Source organism: Colletes latitarsis, chromosome 1 (assembly GCF_051014445.1).
Source record: "Colletes latitarsis isolate SP2378_abdomen chromosome 1, iyColLati1, whole genome shotgun sequence".
Taxonomy (NCBI): Eukaryota; Metazoa; Arthropoda; class Insecta; order Hymenoptera; family Colletidae; genus Colletes; species Colletes latitarsis.
In genome coordinates this window covers 54,990,608-55,013,549 of record NC_135134.1, presented here as the reverse complement: position 1 = coordinate 55,013,549, position 22,942 = coordinate 54,990,608, and the positions used below count along the sequence as shown (strand labels likewise).

General features: G+C 40.4%; 3 protein-coding genes across 13 annotated transcripts in view; 2 read left to right on the top strand and 1 right to left on the bottom strand.

Annotated features, from left to right (window-relative positions):
- LOC143346309 (growth arrest-specific protein 2) overlaps positions 1 to 6,370 on the top strand; it is a 31,854-nt gene extending 25,484 nt beyond the window's left edge. For all 3 annotated transcript variants that reach the window (XM_076774338.1, XM_076774426.1, XM_076774502.1), the window contains exons 6-8: positions 724 to 985; positions 1,985 to 2,110; positions 3,206 to 6,370. In XM_076774338.1, the coding sequence (XP_076630453.1) occupies positions 724 to 985; positions 1,985 to 2,110; positions 3,206 to 3,412 (595 nt within the window). In that variant the 3' untranslated portion in view covers positions 3,413 to 6,370. The remainder of the gene's footprint in view (positions 1 to 723; positions 986 to 1,984; positions 2,111 to 3,205) is intronic.
- Positions 6,371 to 7,186: 816 nt separating this feature from the next.
- Positions 7,187 to 9,393, bottom strand: Septin2 (septin 2). Of its 3 annotated transcripts, none has more exons than XM_076774802.1 (6): positions 9,319 to 9,393; positions 8,925 to 9,042; positions 8,392 to 8,840; positions 8,004 to 8,324; positions 7,755 to 7,877; positions 7,187 to 7,695 (listed from the first exon to the last, which is right to left on the bottom strand). In XM_076774802.1, exons 1-6 carry the CDS (start codon positions 9,346 to 9,348, stop codon positions 7,498 to 7,500), a joined length of 1,239 nt encoding a protein of 412 aa, XP_076630917.1. In that variant the 5' UTR covers positions 9,349 to 9,393; the 3' UTR covers positions 7,187 to 7,497. The 3 variants fall into 3 exon arrangements, with proteins under 3 accessions (XP_076630917.1, XP_076630744.1, XP_076630825.1); XM_076774629.1 differs by having other exon boundaries at positions 7,188 to 7,695; positions 7,755 to 7,928; positions 9,319 to 9,386; XM_076774710.1 differs by having other exon boundaries at positions 7,190 to 7,671; positions 7,755 to 7,928; positions 9,319 to 9,378.
- Positions 9,394 to 10,137: 744 nt separating this feature from the next.
- The window catches only part of Rg (A kinase anchor protein rugose), a 341,646-nt gene continuing 328,841 nt past the window's right edge, over positions 10,138 to 22,942 (top strand). For 5 of the 7 annotated variants that reach the window (XM_076772516.1, XM_076772567.1, XM_076772499.1 and 2 more), the window contains exon 1: positions 10,138 to 10,501. In XM_076772516.1, coding sequence (XP_076628631.1) covers positions 10,343 to 10,501 — 159 coding nt within the window. In that variant the 5' untranslated portion in view covers positions 10,138 to 10,342. The remainder of the gene's footprint in view (positions 10,502 to 22,942) is intronic. The other 2 variants (XM_076772576.1, XM_076772558.1) reach the window with 1 other exon arrangement.

Genomic DNA, 22,942 nt, shown 5'->3' with positions numbered 1-22,942 from the left:
GTTCAGTACACAAGACTATTGACTCGATAAGTAAATAGTGCAGATCCGACTACATGGGTCAAGATATATAGTTTGCATTCAATTGGCGTCTGCAAATAAAGTAAATTATCTGTATATCCGTTGGGGTTGATGCGGACCTATGTTGACTGGATATATTCGTCTGCTCTGGCGAACACTAAAGGTTTCTACATTGCTCGAGCCTTTCTTCGGAGCATCCTTCATACGAAACGATCAATCGATTTCACTTCTTTTTACCCCAGACCTACGTTGATCAAATATGTACAGCGCAGCTCCTAACACTAACACGGGAGCTGACTCTCCTAACAACCCAGCATTAAATCTCTTTATCGTCAGTACCTTATAATACCTTTACCGCACACAATTTACATGCTCTTATGGCGTACTCATCGCTGATAGCTATTTTACATTTATGGTAATGTAGTTTCGTTTCACGATCTTTTTCGCGGCTACGTATTTGGCATTGCTTTCGATCGGCGACATGCTTTCTCTCTAACCATAATTTATATTGATGTCAATACTAATTGAGTTTGTATCGCGACTTGATCGATAGTTATATCCAAAGTGGTGTAATAAATCAACATTAGCTATTTTTCGTGCTCCGTGCAATAGAGAAACTGACACATAAGTGATCAACTATCGTTCGTAAAAGGAAACGTAACGTGACTCTCGACTTTGAGATATACGAATACGAATATCTTTCAGCTCGGCGTCGGAAGTTGCGTCGTCGGCGACGCGATGGTTGGACCCAACGACTGGAACAACCCACGAGCCCGAAATGCGACGGTCGGTGAGCGATAATGGCCCAACGGGTAGCGACGGAGTGCCCAGTGATACCACAGAGGACGACTGGTCCCGTGGAAGCGCGGAGGATCCCGACGAGGTTCCATCGCCGTCGTGTTCACCTTTGCCCTCGCCAGCTGAGCCGCCGGAACACACGGGGCCCATAACGGAACTCGATCGCAAGGTATAATAACGATCAAAGTTGAAAATAAAATTATTTTTTAAGTAAACCTTCCTCGAGGACGTTGACTCGACCCGCGAGTAGCAAGTTGGGGTCGGAATAAGGTTGATTCTATACTCGTTCGTAACTAAATAATAACTGCTGAGTATTTTCCAATGGTTCGTCGCGTGGCAAGATTGATAAAAATCCGAGATCGTCAAGTAGATGATGTTTCTTGTCAGGGGCAATCTGTATAGCTCGGTACTCGTGCGCGAGGCTGCACGCGCAAATCGCATCGCGTCACGTTCGCTATGAATGGCAGAGAGCAAGGAAGGGATAAAGAAAGGGACAATGGATGCAAACGGCTCGGTTTAAGCTTTTTCAAGTATGCGTTTGCACGCTCGCGGACCCATGCATGTCGAATTCCTGCATACGAAACAACGGATGTTACGAGGCTGCGCACATCTTCGACTTTCCCCGCGAGAAACGGTGCCGCGATTTATCTCTGAAGACAGTTATTGTCTTTCTTTATCGTGTGCTAGTCGGGGGATACAGCTGGTGCTGCCTTGCTCTGCCGTACTGAGGCTAGGTGCCTATCCCAGCGGTGTTGGGTGCGTTTTCACCACTGCCAAGTTACGAAACCTGGAACTATTAACCCTCTCAATGATTTGCCATATCATTGAGGTAGGCTAGTTACCGACCCTTTTTGATTCCAAGCTATTACTGCACTGTAAGGACTTTTATTCTAGAGTCTTAACTCATCCTGGAACCAAAGATTCCTGTCCCAAGACTGTACTCGACCCATATTCGCTTAGCCAGAACCTCGTCAGCCGGCAACGCCGGAGGTAAGGTTGGTTCATGCTGTGGGGGCCGGCGGGGATTGCAATACCTCCCCCACAGCTTTGGACAGCCTTATCTCCGGAGACAGTCGATCGTTCTTCGTCCTCTGTCGGACGTAAAAATACGCCGCTACCGTTTCGTGGGTAATGTTTACACCGCGCCGCGTCCCTTTGCTGTTTTTAGGTAAGAAGAGCTACCGAGGCTGTTCAAAGACTCTGCCAGTGTCCCTCGGAGAAGTGCTCCAAGCTGAAGGTGCGCAAGGTTGGGGAAGGCCGTTACCACATCGCGGGACGAAACGTCTTCATCAGAGTACGTAACCTGATTTTCGATTTTATTACTTTTCCCGTTTGGTCCAAGTGGAAAGAAAGAGATTAATAAAGTTGTTTGGACGTCTCCCTTCCTCCCCCATCAGAGGATTCCATTAATCGTAGTACAGCCAGAAATTGGGTCATTCTTTTGTGCAGATATAAATCGAAGATCTAGCATAACATGTTTTCGTATCGTGTTCCCTTATCGAAAGAAACAAGTTTGAAATTCCGTAGGGTGCGAGTATACTTGACTAACTGTAAGTTTCGAGCACCGTGAACAGCATTTCGAAGAATTTCGTTCATCAAGATATTCTTAGAAGTTAATCGTCTTATTTATATTTACGATGCCATCCTAATCGAGCTCTATCTATATCAAAATCCGTTAGAACGAGGCTTAAACGATTAACAACGGCGCTCTAGATAACTTGGACTACATAGGCGAAAGATAAAGTGAAATCGTGTTTAGTGATTAAAATTATAAAGAGAATGATAAAAGAAGGAGTATAAAATTTATCGTGGAAGACGTTTTAATGTATTTTAAGGCGAACGAATTATAACGTTTATCAGTTACCACTGTCGTCTTCGATAATGACAGTGACATAGAAAACAATGCACTATTTCTTCTTCGAGTACTCTTTGGTACGATTTGTCGAATGTATGTATGCATAAAGACTTCAAAACAGACTTGTCTATACTATCGCAAACGCGCCGGAGTCATCGTCAGTCAGCTTGCGTAACCAACCGCATTCTATCAATTGGAAGTCGAAGCGCGCCTACACATTCGTATACTATGCAAAGTTTCTATGAGGCCAGTGTACGAGTTGGTATAACTGTCGTTGCACCGAGTCGCATCAACTCGTCCTATGATAAATTACCGTCGACTTCGCTAACCAGGTCCAGTCCTTCCTCCATCTTTTCGTCTTTCAGCGGCTGAGACCGAGTCTTAACGCGACTAAGCAATTTGAAAAGACTCGTCGCTGAAAATCCTTCCGCAATTACTCGAAACGTAGAAAGCTCGTTAGATTTTGTAAAAGGTCGCGCGCGGCTGAAGGCGCGGCAACTGCTAATGACCGTCGTGGTACTTTCGTGTTCGCAGCTTTTGAAGGGGAGACACATGATGGTCAGGGTGGGCGGTGGTTGGGACACCTTGGAGCATTTCTTGGCGAGGCATGACCCCTGTCAGGTGAGGACCCTCAACCGCGAGAGCACGCCGCCTTCACCCCACGGCAACAAGCACACCAACTTTCTTCCCATTCGCGCCAAGTATCGCAGCCCTCCGCCGGAATTCGTCTCGGCCCGCTAGCCTAAAAGCACAGTGCCTGTTACAAGTCCACGCTACTTCACGTTCATGCTGCTGTTAGTCCGTCTCGTACGAGTAGAGTACACGGCACCCGCGACGCGTCGTCAGGGTGGCGTTACGGATGCGAAACGCTGTTTGTTTGTGCGCAAAGGTGACTGAACCGTGACGAGTCGGGGGGAACTACGCTGATAGGATAGACGGCGATACACTCATACGATGAACGACTGAATTTTTGTGAAACGGAATCGAACCCAAAACCTACACCTTTCCTTCTTTCCAACCACCGTCGGTGCGTTGATGATATCGAGGGATTTTTTGGGGTTCTTTACAGGTCTCGTCCGAACAACGATACCGCTGTTCGTTTTTGTAGTCGACTATCAGCGAACGTCCCAAGGATGCGTGGTTTATATTACGCCTATGCTATCTCACGATTACATCTTCTCTATTCTCGTAATCATGTACACATTGGTACCAAGTGCACCTATTTCATAGATCGATAAGATATACAGGGGATGGCACTATTTTTTATTACCTGTCATGTAATACGGTTGGGGAGCACTAACGTTTCACGTACATACGTCCTTGCCAAGCGTGTTAATATGCCATCTTCTTGCGCGAAGACTCGATCGAGTGTCGCCGGTATTCGAGTATTCCTATCAATTACTATTGATAAAATGTATAAACATTACATTTAATCGTTTACCTTTGTATTCTATCGTCGGGATACGCGTCGCGTATATTCAGAACGCGTGCAATATACAGGGTGGGACAGGTGGCTGGAACCGCTTCGGTGACTCCGAACATTGGTTCCGATGAATATTCCGGCGAACGAAGTTTACTTTACGAAGACTCTTTGTAAGCCACATTTTCTTAACGATTGGACGGTGATGATCATCTGTTGTTTTACTATTGACACTTAAGTAACAATATGTTCGTATTACTTAACACAGAGTTCGCTTCACTGTTTAAAACAATTGATTTTCATTTACGAAACTTGAGGACGATCTGAAAATTTTTTAAACTATGAACAAAGATTATTGTACAATTCTCGAAGCGGTTCCAAGTTACTTGTCCCGTGTATAAATGCAATATATATGTATATTTATTTGTACTTTATTTAATTCCTTAATCGTATAACAAAAGTACAAGATTATGTTCCGAACAATATTCACTCGCTTCGTCGCTTAAACGTTTAATCCTTTGGATGCTACGGGCGCTTACAAATTTTCTATCAAAGTATTCTGTGCTTTGAACGCCTATCGGCGTTCTAGGAATTCGGCTTACGCATAAGACTACAGGTCATCCGCACACGTTGTACGCCAAGCGTTCAAATCCTATATAGCATCGAAAGGGTTAGGTGTCATGCATTCCACAGATGACAGGCATATTAACGCTTGATTTGGAAATTGTCTAACAGAAATAGGTAGGAGGGCAATGCACCTGGTAGAGGTAGCTTTACAACCGCAATGACCAAAGTTCGTAAGTGGTATGTTGAAACGATGCCAGTTATAGGTTATCGGAATGTCGCTTACATTGAAGATAACCATCCGTGGTATATTCTCTGCTCCCATTGTAACATTCGTACTACAGTCGGAACAAAATCAACTGGCCATCAAGGGCCACGATTTCGATCTGTAGTCTACCGCTACCCTCACTCTGTATTAGAGTGTGCGATCTTTACACAAATGTAGGATTGATTAAAAAATAGTTTTACGCTTCGAGCACATACATTTGTGAAAGTGATTGTTTATTTTTTAATCATTCCGAACGATATAGGCGGTAAAGAGCGACAAAATTTCGCGAGGGGCTCCACGCGCAAATAGCACCGCTTTATGCCGGAAATTGGGAAAATTTTTATTCGAATAACAAATAAAAATTAGAATTTGAACAATAGAATTAATTTTTCGCAACGAGTAAATCAAATTGCTTGCTATAAATTGGTTTTATTTGTTATCTATTATTCGAATAAAATTTAAGCAATCTCTGCTTCGCGCCATTACAGCTTGCTTTTCAGTTTGAAACACAGAGGGCGAGCCACCACAGTTTGGCGCGGAAAAATTGTGGTTAGAGTGGTATGGGACACCATAGCGGTGTGATGTTTATGGCTCCAGTCGGTGGTTATTAGCGGCTAATTGATTTCGTTCCGATGGCAAACTATTTCAGCTCCAAAGTCGATCCACGCATGTGATTAGAAGGAAGTGCAATTAAGGACTCAGGTAATGTCTGCCTAAATTTAGAACTTGTCCTCTTAATGCTACAGGAAATTGTACATTTCGAACGAACGATTCCGTCTGGTAGAAATGCAATTTAAGGGATAAGGTAATTCTGTCCGGATTCCAGATTGTTAGATACAATCTATTTTGCGCGAAACTCGAATATTCGATATTATTTGTACTTGGTCATTGCTATTACCTGCAAAGGCGAATCTCGTAGTGCACTTAAATATCTCTTGCGATAAGCAGTATAAGATACATAGGTTTGTAAGTAATGACAGGGTCGGTTACAGTATTCGGAATTACATCGCATATATAATTAATCAATAATTGGTCAAATATCGTTATACGATATATCAAGCAATTGACACGAATGATAGTTTCTTATTTATAAGAATTTGTAGAAGTAAGCCTCGAAATTCAAAGGATATTTTTGAAATACTTTTTCATTCCATATATCGTCGTCATATCCACCGACCCTGAAGCAATTATTACACTTTGGCACATAATCGATAACATAATTAAATCGGCTATCTTGCAAAATGCTTCATGATAACTGCCATAATATATGTTTTGTACTTTTATAATAAATACGTAGGATAAGAAATACGAAGGACGATATTGTCGAAATTACAACGCAATGTGTTTGTTGGGTTCACAGAAATGCAAGGGCACAGGAATGTGCAAAGGAATACCAAAGCAAAGAAATGCGCGACGAGTAATGTCGGCACGTTGAGGCTATTGTCGTTCGAGGATTTTCTTTTGTTAGACTTTTTCCCCCTAAATTAACTGTATCATAGCCTTCTATTTCGTATTGTTCGACGCGTAGTACGCAATCTATTCTTTCGTTACACATTTCGTTCGTAATTTGGCATAGAGACTGCGTTTATTTGTAAATGATGAATTGCGACGTAACGGCGAACACGATAAATTCACTTCGCTACTATTTGTAATATCATCTTTGCTACGCGCGAATGAAACAATTCCGCCATATTATATTATTGTAAACGTATTACTCGATAAGTCTGTCGATATAGTTTGATTAAGTTATTTTGTACCTGCTTTCTTCCACGCAGAGTATTGAAAATATTTTCCTCGTAAAACGAAAGTTAATTTTTACGAATTTCGTAAAGCATTTATAAGTTGCTATCGTGTATCACTATCCTTGAAGCAATAGTTTACGTAATGCTGCTACTTTTGTTACAAAGTAAAATATTAAACCTACAAAAGTTTATTAATATTTCATCATACGATAGCCATGTTGAATTTATTTTTTTGAGTTTTGTGATACGATCATACTGCATATCCTATTTTCAGTTCTCGCTTAATGTTTGTAATCAAAACATGCTTTCGTAAAACCTAGGTTATAATCATTTCGTATACTTCATGTAACACGTATGGCTAATAACGTTAGGTTTACTTAAGTACGATACTATTGTGTTAATTGTTATATTTTGTTGAACAATAAAATATTTAATTATGAATCTTCTCGATAAATTACGGGATAGCCGTAATCGTGTTTATATTCGTAAAAATGAAAATTCTCGGTGGAATTTAAAAGCAAACGGATTTATAAGTAACAAATATATTTTTATTTTTCTTAAGGTGCATATGTTAATACAAAAAGTAAATTAAGTTTGGTAAACATCACTGTTATGATAATCAGTCTGACGTAAGTAAAACCTATAATTATATATAATTGATATAAGAAGACGATAAAAGTTACAGCGCTCGTAAACTTTGGATAACTTAATAATCAACTTCAGCAGTCAAGTATCAAGTAATTAAAATAATAATACTCGGTTACGTGTAGTTAGAATGTATGTGTGGCGTCGTAATTTATTTGTTACAAATGTATGGTCAATGGCGAACGTTTTATCTTTTCTTGCTCTTTCCTAATGTTAGGGTATGATGTTGCAGTTGTTGAGTGAATTGCATTTTGCGTCTGTTCAATTCTAAAATATCATCTTCAAGCTTCTTTCTGCTCTCTTCCACCTTTTTCTTTTCTTCCGTGTGATCTTTTTTCAGTTTATCGAATTTATTATGCAACTGAAAGATACGTACGCGAACAAACTTATTAAAAAAAAGAGAAACCTGAAATATCCGACGTTCATAACGTAATATGTTCATACCTCTTTTTCTGCTTCTTTTAATTCAGCTTCCTTCTCTTTGACGCGTACCACGAACATCTGCCGCATTTCATCCTCCTTCTGTTGGAGCTCTTGCAAATGGATGGATCTCTTTGCTTCGCAGGTCTGTTGAAAACTAACTGGTTTATTTTCACTATCAACATCGCTAAATCCCATCTAAGAGCAAGAAATTGAAGATTGATAGTAGCATTTTGAAACCCTTTAGAATTAGTACCTTGCAGAAACAATTACCTGTTCTAACCGCTTTTTACGATAGAGTTCATAATGACGGCAGTGCGTTTTTTCCCTCATATCTTCCATATTTGTTCGTATTAACATTTCGCGCAATTTAACGAAATCGCAATGGGATTCATTTTCTACTTGTACTGTACCCCACGGATACTGTCGGGAGCGCATAATTTTGTTTCCAACTCGAACAAAATCAGTGCTACCAACTACTGCAAAAGGTACATGAGCATTCATACTACAATTTACTTCGGCCACGCTCTCGTCGCCGGTAGGAAATTGATAAATATGAACTCCGTTATTTTGTAGTTCAGATATAATTTTGCTCTGAAATGGAAAAAACATTAAATGGTAATCACAAAGTTAAAAATGTAATATAGTATTTTCAACATACCTTGAACTTTTGTAATTCTGTTTTCGATATCGTGTCAGCTTTAGCAATAATTGGAATGATGTTGACTTTTGTGTCTAATTTTTTCATACAGACAAGATCAATGGACTTTAATCCATGACCAGTAGGACAAATGAAATACAGGCAAACATGAATACGACTATCATGATAAGTTGCTAGAGAGCGCTTTATTTTCAACTCTTCTTGCAAATATGCTTCAAACTGAGCATCTATGTAATCAACAACTGCTTTGAAACTATCTTCCTTATTAATCTGATCCCCATACCCAACTGTGTCTACTATAGTAAGCTTTAGCCTAACGTTGCTCTCTTGTAATTCATATGTATGTGCTTTAAGTTTTACAGAAGGAAGATTATGTGTACTTGGAGTAGATTCGAAGTTTGTATTAAAAAGGGAATCCATGAGAGTAGACTTTCCAAGTCCAGTCTCCCCTGTTGTAACAATATTTAATTATAATAACTACATGCAAAAGTCTGTAACGTACACACGATTAGATGACAAAGTATTTCCCATACCGATACAGAGGATATTGAACACAAATCCATTTTGAACAGATTTATTCACCAATTGGTCTGGAAGACTGTCAAATCCAACATGACCAGATAATTTTAAATTACGGAACGAGGACTCCAACTGTAAGTACCAATTAGCCATAAATGTTACGAGCAGTGACTTGACCGAATTGTAACAGTACTGTCTATAAATGGAGCGACAACGCTTCATCGACAGTACTGTTGTGACACAAGAAACAACCAACGCCCTTCAGGCTGTAAACACTACACATACATCAACGGTCGCTTAGGTTTATACTTGCATACGAGGAAGGACATTCGAACAGTCCTTCTCAGTAAGAAAAACGGTCAGAAGCAACGTAACATAGATGTAAAATTTAAGTAAAACGACACGTACCTTGGTACGCTCAACATCCGCCGCCGCCATTTTTACTACTAGTGACGCGTGCGTTTACTCATACTATGGTTCTCTGTAGTACAACAGATACGTGCCTCATAATTTTATGATTCATAATATACGTGTGTAAGTCGAAGATGTTACTACGTTTCACGTAAAAACGAGTGTCTGTTCATATAGTATAAACTTCATACATTTCGCGTACAAATAAATGAAGCAATGTAATTTAGAAATGACCATTCACTAAATGGAATGACTGCGATGAATCAGTAGGATTATTATCGATTATATCTACACGAGTAACGAAACATAAAATATTTACAAATACCCTGTGCAATTTCGCCGGGAAAATAATTCACATTCGTATCCTATTAAAATTTTCATTTCATCTTTTTGTATTTGCATTGTAGCAGACGGTGTAAGGTAAATAACTGATCGAGTCTTTGTAATTATTATAAATAATAATTTCTTGGAATATTTAATTCCTCAAGGATGACTGAATACATACTTTTGAGTCGTAGAATTAATTTCAAAATAAACGCATTGCTCTAAGGGTCAAGAAACTTTCTTTGTTTTCGCCATTTACCATTGGATATCGAAGAGCAAACAAGAATAAAACTTTAATTTTTCGTCTACTCCGAATAGTAATGATCGAATATTGTAATATCCAAAGTTTATTAGTAGTATTGGAATATTTATAAAATATTCCAGTATTGAATTAATCGAATAGTCCCGAGCGGTAGTTCGTAAACCCCGCTACCCCCACCAGGCACGGCGTACTTGTCGCTAGTGGGAACTTAGCGGCTCAGTTAATGGCGGTACTGCATGGGTGATGCTAGGGTCTTTCGCGCTGCCTCGCTGGCAGGCTCCTCATAACAGTGTCTACTTTCTAACATGGCAGATCAATTTGTGTTGTATTATCATGTGACGGGGAAAAGCTCTCGTACATAAGACGATCTTTGTGTAAACTATCGTAGATTCTCCTCGCGGAGAAAACGTGTTGCCAGTTTAGATTAGCGTCGCGATGGCGGACATGAAAAGTCCACCGTTCAGTGACATTAAACGGCCCGAGGAGGTGGTGGCGATGGCGATGAACGACGGCCTGAAATTCGCCGTGCTGATCGGGCTGATCGAAGTGGGACAGGTGTCGAATCGGGAAGTTGTCAACACCGTGCTTCACCTGGTGAGTAACCATGAATTTTCATATATATGTCGCGCGAGCCGGCCGTGCGTTTCACGATCATTCCCGCCGATTTTGGAGCATCGGTCCAAATCTGTCAACCCGAACTGTCAAACCGGATCCTCGATGCACCGCGAGCACACTGTGAAATATCTTTATGTATGTTATCGATCGCGTGCGATACGATCCGAGTTGATCAAAACCGAGAACGTTGCGAATCGTTGACGGTTCTTTAGCGTACGTTTCTAGTCAACTTTAAACGCTAATGTTTCCTCGAACGTTACGACACTTTTACGGACACGTACTCGTCCTATCATGAGTTGACCCGTTCGAAATGATTTTCGAAATTGCGACGGACGTTGAACAATTTCGACCGGTTTATCTGTCGTAATTCAACGTACAGTGTTTTCACTGCTCGCAGTTTGCTTTACGGCTGAAACTTCGCGCACGTATCGTGTAGGAAAACAGATACCCATTCGCTCGTAATTCCTTTCGTTTCGGTATGCCAGTGATATGTTGGTGTTGGACATACACTGTAACATTGGTATTCTAGCACTGTGTCGATATATTATTACCATATCGGTAGTAAATTGCTCTATGACGACACTACAGCAATACTATACTACTAGTACTGTTCGAATGATGTGCTACGATCGTATTGATACCTTACTATTATATTATCATTGTGGAATTTAAATTATAATACTATATTGATACTATAGAATTACTGTATTGCTGCAAAACTACTATTTTACGAGTACTATGTCGTTGTTTATATTAATAGTATCAGTTCTACAAGTTCCATGGCAGTGTTATGCTATTTTGGAGCGACATTAACAGTGTAATATTACTGTTACTCCGTTTCTAAATTAGTATCGTGTTGGTGCTATACTAGCACGTAATTTAAACGCAGCACCTAACGTACTGTTAAGAATTGTTAGGTGCTTAACGATCGTAGTCAAATTAAATATCTGTAGCACATTGAAATCCGCATTATGAATACTAAAATTCATATTCAACAACGTAATTGTGGTATTACCGCGTTTATGGAACTCCGTTTTCATCCTGTTTATTACCAGTTCAATTGTATACCATACCATTCTACAGCAATTTCGTTACATTACAAACAGCAACGTTAAGTATTGCATGGTTACACAGTTACGTAGGAAAATTTAAAGCATAGCATTTTATTGCCACCAATTCGTTTTACGATTGTGTCTTCATTCGTGGTTTGCCTACGAAAAGAGATTCTTTATTTGGTCGTAATTTCTTTTGCGCCTTTTTACGCTCCGAGTTGGTCTCGCTCCTGGCCATTGCCGTATTTTAACGACTAATTGGTTTTTACCGCGTGCATGCATATCTCTTGATATCGTCGAGGTCGACAGAGAATTGTATTCCGATCGGAGGAATATATGCGTACGAGAAAAACTAGAATTTTAAGGTCCATTTTCGTGTCACACAATCGCATAAAAGCCTATCTTTGTACAGTTATTTGTAAGTATATTGATTTTTTATATGCTTCGCAATATCGTCTCCATCAATAAGAATAGTTCAATGTTATAAAACCGATTATGTAAGGTTATGTAATACACGTGGTCGACACACAATCTGGACGTGTAGTTTGCGTTTGTTTTGCCTTTGTTCGTGTCCAAGTATTGTGTTAAAACAACGTCGTGTAAAATTTATCGTTCACTTAGGTGTTGGATTAGCGATTTGGCTGTCAATTGCGAGTTAACTCTGCTATAACTAAATATTGAATTATAGAATGGAATATTCAACAGCGAAGTAATACAAATTTAAACGTTCAATCGAATAAACGTCAGGAATTAATTACCGTAGGTCGTTTTCATTCATTATCTATTACTCGAATCAAATTTTGTCCATCTCCGCAATTAAATTTTCACGGTGATAATTGCCGTGGAATAGAAATCGTTAGTTTTGGTTGTTGGTTTCTACTTTGAAGGTTCCGATTTTATGTCGCGTGAAAACGAACAATCGCGAGTCGCGTTTTTATTGCCTGGGATCGTGCATTCCGCGGCGGAAAATGTTTGTTTTACGCGTCGAGAAATTGCGCTGCAGATATTGTCCTTATTTCTCGCGGGATTTCCGTCGCGAAAGGTGGCCATAGCGGACGCCACGTAGAAAAAACACGCTTATCAGCGTGCGTCGTTAAAAATTCCGTCGCTAGTCATCGAACCACAAAAGCATTCAAAATTAACATAGATCTGGTTCAGTGCTTCTTACACTTTTCTATAATCGTCGAATACTTTAAAATGCTTTCCAACTGCTCTATTATTATTTTCTCTTTGAGCACTAGTTCCGAAAACGATTCGTAGGACCTCGAGTTCCCGCTGCATAATTTCGACTCTCTTAAACACCTCGAACTCGCAAAGAACATTTGTGAAATGTCCCCCCTCCCCCTGATTTTGACGAAACTTTGCAGGTTTTCAGAGTAGTTAATAATGAGGGGGCGTATTTTTTCGTAGCTCCGGTAAGTCAAGTTTCAGGAGTGAAACTACCCTACAAAGTTATATCCCTGTGGTGCTATCTTGAGAAGTATTAGAGACGCGAGGGAGTTTTCTAAACAAATTTTTTTCACATTTCTACGGAAGATAACACGGTGTACCGGTAAAAAGAAGAACGTTGATAAAGGTAGTAGAAGTTTTTGAAGATGCGAGCCGAATTAAAACAAGCAATAAATAAAGAAATCAAAGTTTGCTGTTGGAAGCATTCTTCGCCGATTTTGTGGTGAAAAACGATGCCGATTTTTCGTGGAATTTTTCGGTGCTCGTAACACACTGCGTGTCGTTTGAACATGTCGACGAGGCTCGTTAAGATTTCGGGTTAAATTGCCTCCGAAGCTCCAGCGTGCGAACGGACGCGGGCAAAGGCAGCTTGTTCCCGAACTACCCGAAGACAAATACGTAACACGTGGCGGCGATTAATGTCGGCCGTCATTGGTGCACGTTGCACCGAGTTACGAGCGCGCTTTTTCGATCTCTGCCCTGAGAATTAGTCGACGATACCGATTGGAGTCGTTTTCCATCGATCCTCCGTCGCCGGACGATTGAGACGCGCGGATGCGCCAGCAAACGTTTGCTCGACTCTCTCTCATCCTGAATTAATTAGTGTCATTGGCGGACACGGTCTACAGAGGGAGCACAAAGGAACAGGAATTTCAGCAAATATGCTGAATTTTGTAGAGATTCCTGGCCTAATAGGCGAGCGCAGTATTCTCTTTCAGAATGTTGCAACCTCGGTACCAACAAGCATCCTTTAAAATTATTGCGTTAACCAGAGTCAGGCATTGTTCGAATATGCAAACGGAAATACTGTGAAAAAATTATCCAGAGATATAATTAACTTTGGACGTATGTTCACCAATTTTTGTAAATCAGTGGAATTCGTAACGGGTCCAAGCAACTGCGTTTTAAAGATAATCGAATATTTATGTATCCCACGATCTCACGTCACGAAGAGCAAGTTTCTCCAGTTTCCTTTTCAATTGATTTTCATCAAGTGTCTACTTTCTCTCGCGCAAGTATTTTCTCGTTAGTAAATCTAATAAGACTCTGAATGAATTCAGCCTAACCGCGAACGTAACCGAGGTTACGGAAACACTCTCAGACCGAAGAACCTGTTAATTCCATAACTATATATTAATCGAATATTACGAGTGAAAGGAATATTAGATATTTGATATAGCAGTATTTTTATTGAATCTCTATATTACGTAACATTTGAGCTCTTCAAGCATGATGGGATACCGAGCGACATAGTTATTCGAGCTAGCGGTTCTCTTAGTATCTTTTTGTAAGCTATAAAGAATTTTAGCCTTTTAATGCAAGGAATTTCGCGCCACCGCAGAATGGTATTGCACGTGTTGCCAGTGTTTTTATCGTCGTGCGAAAATGCGCCGTTTTCGAGTCGAGAGAAGACCGTCTATGCCTAACCTTGCTCTAAATATATGTACATAGCAGCGTTTGGTGGGCAAATTTACATAAGTAACTGATAAAGTGGAAGTGGTTTCGAGTTTTTCCGCCTGGTGGATTATCCGTTCGCTTTCAAGCGGAGAGCGCTCGCGAGAGTCCTTGCGAACACGGAGCAAGGAAATTGGCTAATTAGTTGAGTAACCGTGCGGCGTTCCTTTTTTATCTCTGTCTTTTTCGACGTATCCCGATTATCGAGCCATCACGTAGAGCCACGACCACGTGAGCTTTCGAAACGTAAAGTATTTTGGTCGCCGGATCGCAGATAGGTAGATAAAGTTGATGTGATTAGATTACGCGTTGGACTTAGGCGTCTCGATGATAATTTACTTTTTTCTCGCAATGAGATTCTACTTTTGTGAGCGTAATTTATGTTCTAGCGTGTTTACTTTATGGTCTTTTTTTGCCAGGAAAAAATTGCACGTAGTATTTTTGCATTAATAACACAATCGTTGTATCACTTTGTTTCATATATATAATTGAATAGTCTACCGTGGTGTAAGTCGTGATAACTTAAATCTTAGCTTCGTTGGATCGCGTAGATCATCTGGAATTTCAAGTAATTTTTTATCAAAGAAGCTTAAACGCCAGAAAAAAGAGACGAAGGCTATTATAATACTTGTCAGTGGAGATTGTGAATGCCAGAAGCACGATAGAACGGGTTACATTCATTAATTTACATTTAAATTGGGAAGATTCGAGAATTATCTGACAACGAATTAAAAGAGATTTTTCCGAGGATACATCGAGATTTAATTTGACCGCGTATAATCCGTAAAGAAGCTGCGGATTGATGATAATCCTTGCTGCCGAGTTATTTATATTTAAGTAAGAGTCACGATACGGAGTACAGTGAACCGAGTTGCATAAATTGCGTAACAGTTTCTACAGTTTTAATTTTATATTTAGATCAGTAGGGTATCGAACGATTAACGTTTATTAATACACGCAAGTTTCTCGTAATATACTGAAACTCGTAAAGTCGATCGTGACTTTACACACGAAGCCCGATGCTTTTGTCACAGTTGACGTAACGTAACCTCAGTATCGTTTACGTTGGATGTGTGCTATAGTTCGTTTTAAAATTATAATAATCCCTCTACGCTCTTTGCTTGGTTTCTTTACGTACCACGGTACGAATGGCAATCGATTCGAAATTCGCGTCCTTTCTAACATGCTGCGGTTAACATCGATATTTCATTCTTTCCCTCTGATATGATATTTTCGAGGAAAATAGGACCTGTGCACAATCGTTGTTATCCTGCGTATCGTTTATCACGCTTACATTACCGGACCGTGTATCATTGAATCGGCTTTTGTTGCGTTCCTGCACAATTAATCACGCTAAACAATGCTCGTCGGGTTTGTTAAACGATGAGACAGAGCTTTTTAGCAATTGATAATTAATGCAAACGAGGAACGCGTTGTATCCCTTTGGCACGTTCCCGCTAGAATATCGTTCAGCCTTGTTTCGTGTTCACGCGTTTCACTATTTGTTCGACACGACCGATTCATACCTAATTACCATTCGTGAAACTCGTTTAGCGTCACACACCGATTTAACCTTTGCCCAGTGGACCATGGGTCCGTTCAGACCCATGCAAACTTTGGTTATCTTGGATCTCAAACTATTGTATTAAAATCTATTCTTATTTACTGTGCTTGACACATTATCGTTAGACTAGAATTAGATGGGCTATACTAGAATTATTTGGGCTATAATGAGATTAGAAGATGATACTGGTATACTACGCAAGCATGGTATTAACTAGTATCAATGTACTTTGAGTCATCGAGTTACGTAGGATCGAGAATTATGTGGTATTTATTTTCTTATACATTTTATCCATTTTCAACTATTAAAAGTTTCAGAGTTTCTAGATAGTCGCTAAAACCATACCCATACGAAGTTATGTTTCTGCGATCGGTAGAAGGCTTAATTCGATCAGTTTTATTTCAAGAAATTGTTACGCGCGTAATACATTATTCATGATTTTGATCGCCTGCCGGCAGATTTTATTTGATTTGGTCGTCTCACAATCGTATCTTGATTGCTCATACAATTCGCACACCCACTGACTTTTATGGTTCGTAGCGGACTCTCGCGAATTTCGAGCAGGTTCCCTGCGCGCATTCCCGCCTATATAGGCGCGTATATGGCTAACATAATCGATACGATCTATACAAATATCTCAATTACATCGCCGGTGTATTTATTTTCGTCAAAGAAAGCTGAAGATGTAGGACGAATCCTAATAAGATTTCATCGTAACAACGTTTGACGACAATGGTTCTGCTGGACATAAAGATCCAATTCTGACCATTGGAAGTTACGTTCGAGTATGATTAGTAATCGATTGGTTGACTATTTAGGAACTCCGTATCTTGTTAACGTAGGTAAAGGCCATAGGAAAGGAACTGTTTAATTTATTATACGTGCAAGGTTGATTAGCACGATTAAAAATTAAGTGGGTTAATAATCAATTATTTAGAAATTCTGTATGTAAAAGGAGAAATAAATTGTTTAATCCGGAAGATTAATCGAGTATAAATATAAAGGGTTGGTTAGCCATCTCATAGACCGTGACATTAGGGTGTCCCATATAACCATGATCGCGATTCTTCAGGCACTTCCGGTAAACCGAGAAAAAGCATTTTAAACGGAAGTTTCGTTCCTCTTTTTCGAGACCTCCTTAGAAGCAAAGTTATTTTAGTTTAGACCACCGCGCGTTGACCGTAGAAATACGTTCTGTTAAAAATATTGCGCTGTCCAAATTGAAATCAATTTTATGTTTGAAACATTGGAGTAGCAGTACTAATAGTCGATAATATTGGTACACTCTTGCGATGTAATCAGATTATTTGTTACACGTAGAGCGTGTACAATACACGATGAAACGCGTGGATAGATTAACCGATATTCATTGACTCTCATTTATTATAATCTAGTAAATAATTGACATGTTCGGAAAAGGGCTCGGATTCGAATCGAAACGTTAAAATCGGAGGTTTAAACTACAGAAGATTGATAATTTCATTAAGATTTTGAGATGGACATTCTGTTTGTAGCTCTGAAATATCAGGCTCAATTTAGTTGGCGCGTGGTCTCCTAACGTGATACTTAAACCTTGAACTCAGGATTAGATAGTGCTCTGACTGCAGGCTAGAACAGGTGTTAATGACCTTCGATAACAATAATATCAAAAGTTACACATAGTATTCAAACATTTGATCTTTCCACCGTCTATATGCAGTCACTTATTCCTCCAGCCACGGATAATATTTACAAAGACGATTGCACGAGCGACTTATCCAAACGTTTAACATTTGGTTCATTCATTTAGCCCTTCTCATTTAGGAACCACTGCTTAAAATTTCATTTCTTCTTTAAAATACTATTTTACTCGAACTGTACAGAACCTGTTATTTCGAATATTTTTGTTTCGAGTTCAACCGAGCTCCGTACGCGACCCACGCGGCTGAGAACGCGTTAAAGATCGTTTTCCAATCAGAAATGTGGAAGGCGTGGGTGGGCTCGACGTGTCCCCTGCTTGGTCTGGTACGTGACGGCTCGTGGATTGGTCTTTCCAGGGTTAAATATTATTGCTCGGGTAACCACGTAGGCTCGTGTGTGGGTTTTTTTTTCAAATCGTTACAAATTGCGCGACATCTGGAAAATTGTACGATTGCTTCGATATCGATGGATCCTCGTTACGGTTTCCGTCAGCATACAATTTCGCAAGGGGTTGTTCCGAATGCCACGCGACAGCCGCGAAATTCTGACCGGAGTTGTGTAAATAATATGCACGACCCCGGTCCGTTCCGTCGGTCGATCGTTGCTAATTGATCGGACAAAAGCGCGATTTCGTAATTTCCATATAAATGGGAATGCAGATTCGGCGTGTCGCTAGATCGGCCCAACGGAATTCACGGCCTATTGTCGTCGTTCGTTTCTATTCGCGTTCCGTGGGACAGTTAGGTGAATTCATCGATCGCCAGCCAACGGTGGCCGCGAATCGATTGTCGGCTGTATCGTTCTCGTTCGACCGTCGAAGGTTCGATTAAAAAAATAAAAAGAATGTGGACAAACCGAATGGTAAAAAATTTCGACCCGGACCAAACGTTTTCGCGATTGCGATCAGAAAAAGAATAGTTAACGGCAGAGATAACGTTCTATTTATTTATTAGAACTCTAAGCACTCGACCCAACGAAAATTTGCTGAAATTTCTAGCTTTAGTGTCACGAGCCTTCTAATTTGCAATCGGTTTGGAAATGCTTTCGCGATATAAACTTTCGAGAGCCCAAATTTCTGGCGCGAACGTAATTAAATATTTGGATCGTTGAACAGATTTTACGAACTTCGGAACACGCGTTAATATTCGCATCTATATGTTCTTCGCGGCAGCGAGATTTCGAAGGGCGTTTAAGAGAATCCTTAATGGCGGTCTGACACTTTCGCGCGTTAGACAAAGTTCTCTAAGAACGTATTGGAGAGAAGACCGTAGTCTACGCTAAAGATAGAAGGTCCTGAATATTTACATAGACCGGAGTACAAACTTTAGTGAAACTTCTTGGAATTCGAACTTCTCGAATCCCCGAATCTATAGCGCACGTACAAATTACAACCTCTGGAACTTGGAAATTTGTATAGTATTTGAGTTTGTAGACTCGAGAAACTATCAGAGCAGTTGTTTATTGCAATTGTTATTGGCTGGACTCTTCAGTTTAGGGAGTGGATTTTGTGAAGTCGAGAGTTGACTGACTTCTTGCTTAGAGACCGTGTTTTATGTTGAATCTATCCAAGATCGCTCTTTTTGTAGGCATTGTCCAGTATGCTCGTGGGAAAAGGTATGGTAGGGTTGTAAAACGGAAACTTCGGCCTTTGTAGGACTATGGGATCTATAAAACCTAGGTGGTCGAGTATTTCGATGCACGAACGTCTGCAAGGAACAAGAAATTGTCTATATAAAGCCAAAATTATTTACTCGACGTACACGAACGCGGTCGAAACAAATACTGACCATAATACTTAATGATCGGCGATACAACGTCAATAATGATTCCCTGTAAGTTTCATCGAACGATAATAGAGGCGTCAGTCATGTACGAATATTACCTAATTATATTAAATATTGATGTTGTTCGCAGAATAATTGGCAGTCCAAATCCTGTGGAAACTTGAACCCTTTTCACGTTCACGTTCATGTTCGGACATTGGCATGCCTGATGTGCAGATTTCTGCATACCCTTGTCAGGCACCCGTCGTTGCTGGTTAGTTCAATTACCCTTCCTAGCCGTCGAAGGGGATGATTTATTCTCGCTACTTTGTTTTGGAAACCGCACTTTACAGATCGTCTCGTACGGCGTCTTCCGATAGGGATCGTATCGAGAGATACAAAGTTCCTTTCAAGTCCCTCAGCTTTTCCATTAATCATTTTCTGTTTATCCATCGATGCAGAAGACGGGTAATTGAAGATTTTCGGTACTCGTAAACAAAATTAGTTGACAGCTTGGATTGGTCATGAAGGGTTAACTTTGGTACACCGTGACGCGTTCGATTCGCGCCTAGGATCCGTCATCGACTCGAACTCGCGCGCGTCATTGGTGTCGACGATAGGCACTATAATCAGTCAGCGCAATTTCCGTAATTCGAGGGACGATCGCGTTGACAGTCATTTCGCCGGGAGACCAATTTTATGCTCGCAGTCTGTTGTCACAGCGAGAGTGGTCAGTAATTAATTGGACGATGGGATCCGTATTATTTGCTTTCGGCGGTGAAATTCGCAAACGTCAGTGGGCGAGACTGTTACGAATGCTGAAAGCTGTCGTGAACGAAGCCTAGAAAACAACGATCCTGTTTCGTAATTGTCGTTTCTTGCTACGAATAGCCGCGATACGTCTTACCGCTGGTAAATTCATTTTAGTGTCTTTCTTGCCACGACTAAGGAAATTTTTATACCTTCAACCCTTAAAGGTCGATAGCTTTCTCGTAATGTTCCCCTAGCTAGTCTGAATTGTGTTTTGTAGCAAGTTTATTTATTAAATATTGAGAAGACTTTGTCTAGTATAGAGATTGTGCTTTCAGGGAAAACAGTGAATTAAGCTCGACGAGGAAATTTGCGTACACAGTAATCTGCGTAATTGAGGGCAACAAACTAATCTGTTGAACTGCTAATTCGTCCTCATAAGTGTCACTCGAGGCCCACTACGCGTTACAGTCGGATCAAAATCTACTGGTCACTGAAATCTGGAATCGAGAGGTATTCTCGATCGATTTAGACGTCGTAGACACTATTTTAAATCGTATACGATCTCGTTTACCCATTGGTTATTTTAAAAAAATTTTATTTTAGATTCTGCGACCGTCCATACTATCGTTAGATCAGTTTTCGATACTATCGTACTTAAGTAATTGAAAGTTTCTATCAGTTTGATGTCCCACGCAACGTCCACACAATTTTTTTTCTTTGGTTTATTCATCCGTCTAGTTTTCTCTTAATATCTCCGTCGCGTATGTTATTTTTTAAAAATATAATATTCCCTGAAGGATCAAATGCTAAAAGTTACATCTTCAAAGTTACCAATTTAATATTTCAACGAATCGTCTGAAGAGGATCTAAAATAAAGGTGGATACCTAATAAATAAATTCTATATTCGACCGTAAAATATCGTCGTCTGCAAGAGAATCCGTTGCTCTTCTTCCTTATTTACTCTTTGCAGAGAAACTTGTTCACCTATCGTATAAATAAATAAATTGTACAATTTCTGTTTTCCCTTGCCCATGCACGCGTATACTATCCTCGAATTTGTGTCTTGGCCGGCAAAGCTGGAAATATTTATTATCCGTTCCTTCGTAGAAAAAGTTTGCCGACTCTTGTCCCATACCATTCGATTCTAGGCTACCGTGTACCCGAAGTATCGCAAAACGTTCCAACGATATTTACTTCGATATTTATAGGTTCGATGCACACGGTGTACCTATACCCTGTACATGAAGATGCAACTTACAGGGAAGTCCCTGCCCCGTAGTATTTGATCATCAAGTTCCACGGTTCCGAGGCTCGTTTCGAAGCATCGAACTCGCGCTACGGGCAGTAAAGCGCTGTGAAAATATTTGTCGAACTGTAACACGTGTTGTGAGTTGCGAGAGGAGATATTTCATGTTTTTCCGGTGGGATCTCCTACGAAACAAAGTGTATTTTTGTCGTTTTATCTCGGTGATCGCTCGAAACAAAGAACAGAACGTCTAAGAGATACATTCGAGTGCTCGTTGCAATCTTCTGAAGTAATAAAATATCAAAAAGAAGACACGGATTCGTTTCTAATTTACTTAATCGAATTTCGTCCGTATCGTTGGAATATTTGACATGTATCCGAGCAGGTAAACTGCATAAACGCATAGTCCTGCTCCACGAGGTATGTACCTGGAGAACTGGAGCTGCAGGGAAGCCCCACCGTAGTATTTGATCATCAAGTTTCGGGATTCCGGGGCTCGTTTCGAAACATCGAACTCGCGCTATGGACGGTTAAAGCGCTGCGAAAATATTTGTCGAACTGTAACACGTGTTGCGAGTCGGTAGAAAAAAGCGAACAGACAAACAGTAGCAGAGACACACGATGGTCATCAATTCGCGTTAACGTTTACGTTTTATTCGGGTCCTGTATTCTTTCCTTTTTTTTTGCCTCTCTTTGTCTCTGTATTCGTTGCACTGATTCCAACGGGGATAGTGTTTCGAAATTCGATTTCGGTCTGCTCGCGGATTCGACGAGCGCGATACAATCGTTACCCCTTCCCGCCCCCCAACCCATCGCGGTATAAACGATGATTAATTACGCGTGCGTTGTAATATCTCGGCGTGCACCTTAATTTTGCCCACTAATTTGTCCGCATTGCAACGATTGCGCTCTCTCGTTGTTTGTAACCTCGAAACGATTCAAGCCGCGCGACGATCGCACGAAAGCTTGTTGCACGAGAGTAATTAATACACGCTTGATCGAAAGGCAAAGTAAGTCTCGTAGTTGGAACGTATTCGGTTTCCTCGATGCAATTTATTATAATGATATTGAAAACAACGCCAACAGTTTCGTGTATGGCTTCAACGGTAGGAGGATTATTCCTATTCCCGTTAGATTTCAAATTTGGTTCTTTGTGCTTGCTTCAACGTTATGTTAGCACCGATTACCTTCGTTCGTCAATATTTAAATTTCCGACAGACCGATAAAAGCGTTGTTTTTTAATCTCGAAGGTCAACGCGAACACTTTTTACGCGGGTTGTCGCGATAGTAATTGCACGTCTATAGAGATACGTCAGCACTGGAAGTCCGTAATTTCTCAATTCGTTGAAAGCACCATCAGTCACGTGGGCGAAACTTTGCGCGTCCGGGGTTGGAGGATCCGTTTCCCTTTTCAATGAGAAAATTGCTTTCGGCCTGTCATGCAAGCACAACGGAGA

Excerpts from the sequence above, each read along its gene's own strand:
- Septin2 (XM_076774629.1), bottom strand. The coding sequence starts at position 9,348 with ATGGCGGCGGCGGATGTTGAGCGTACCAAG. Across the intron at positions 8,841-8,924 it reads GTTCAATATCCTCTGTATCG|GGGAGACTGGACTTGGAAAG; the intron begins GTATGGGAAATA and ends TTGTTACAACAG. Across the intron at positions 8,325-8,391 it reads CAGAATTACAAAAGTTCAAG|AGCAAAATTATATCTGAACT; the intron begins GTATGTTGAAAA and ends TTTCCATTTCAG.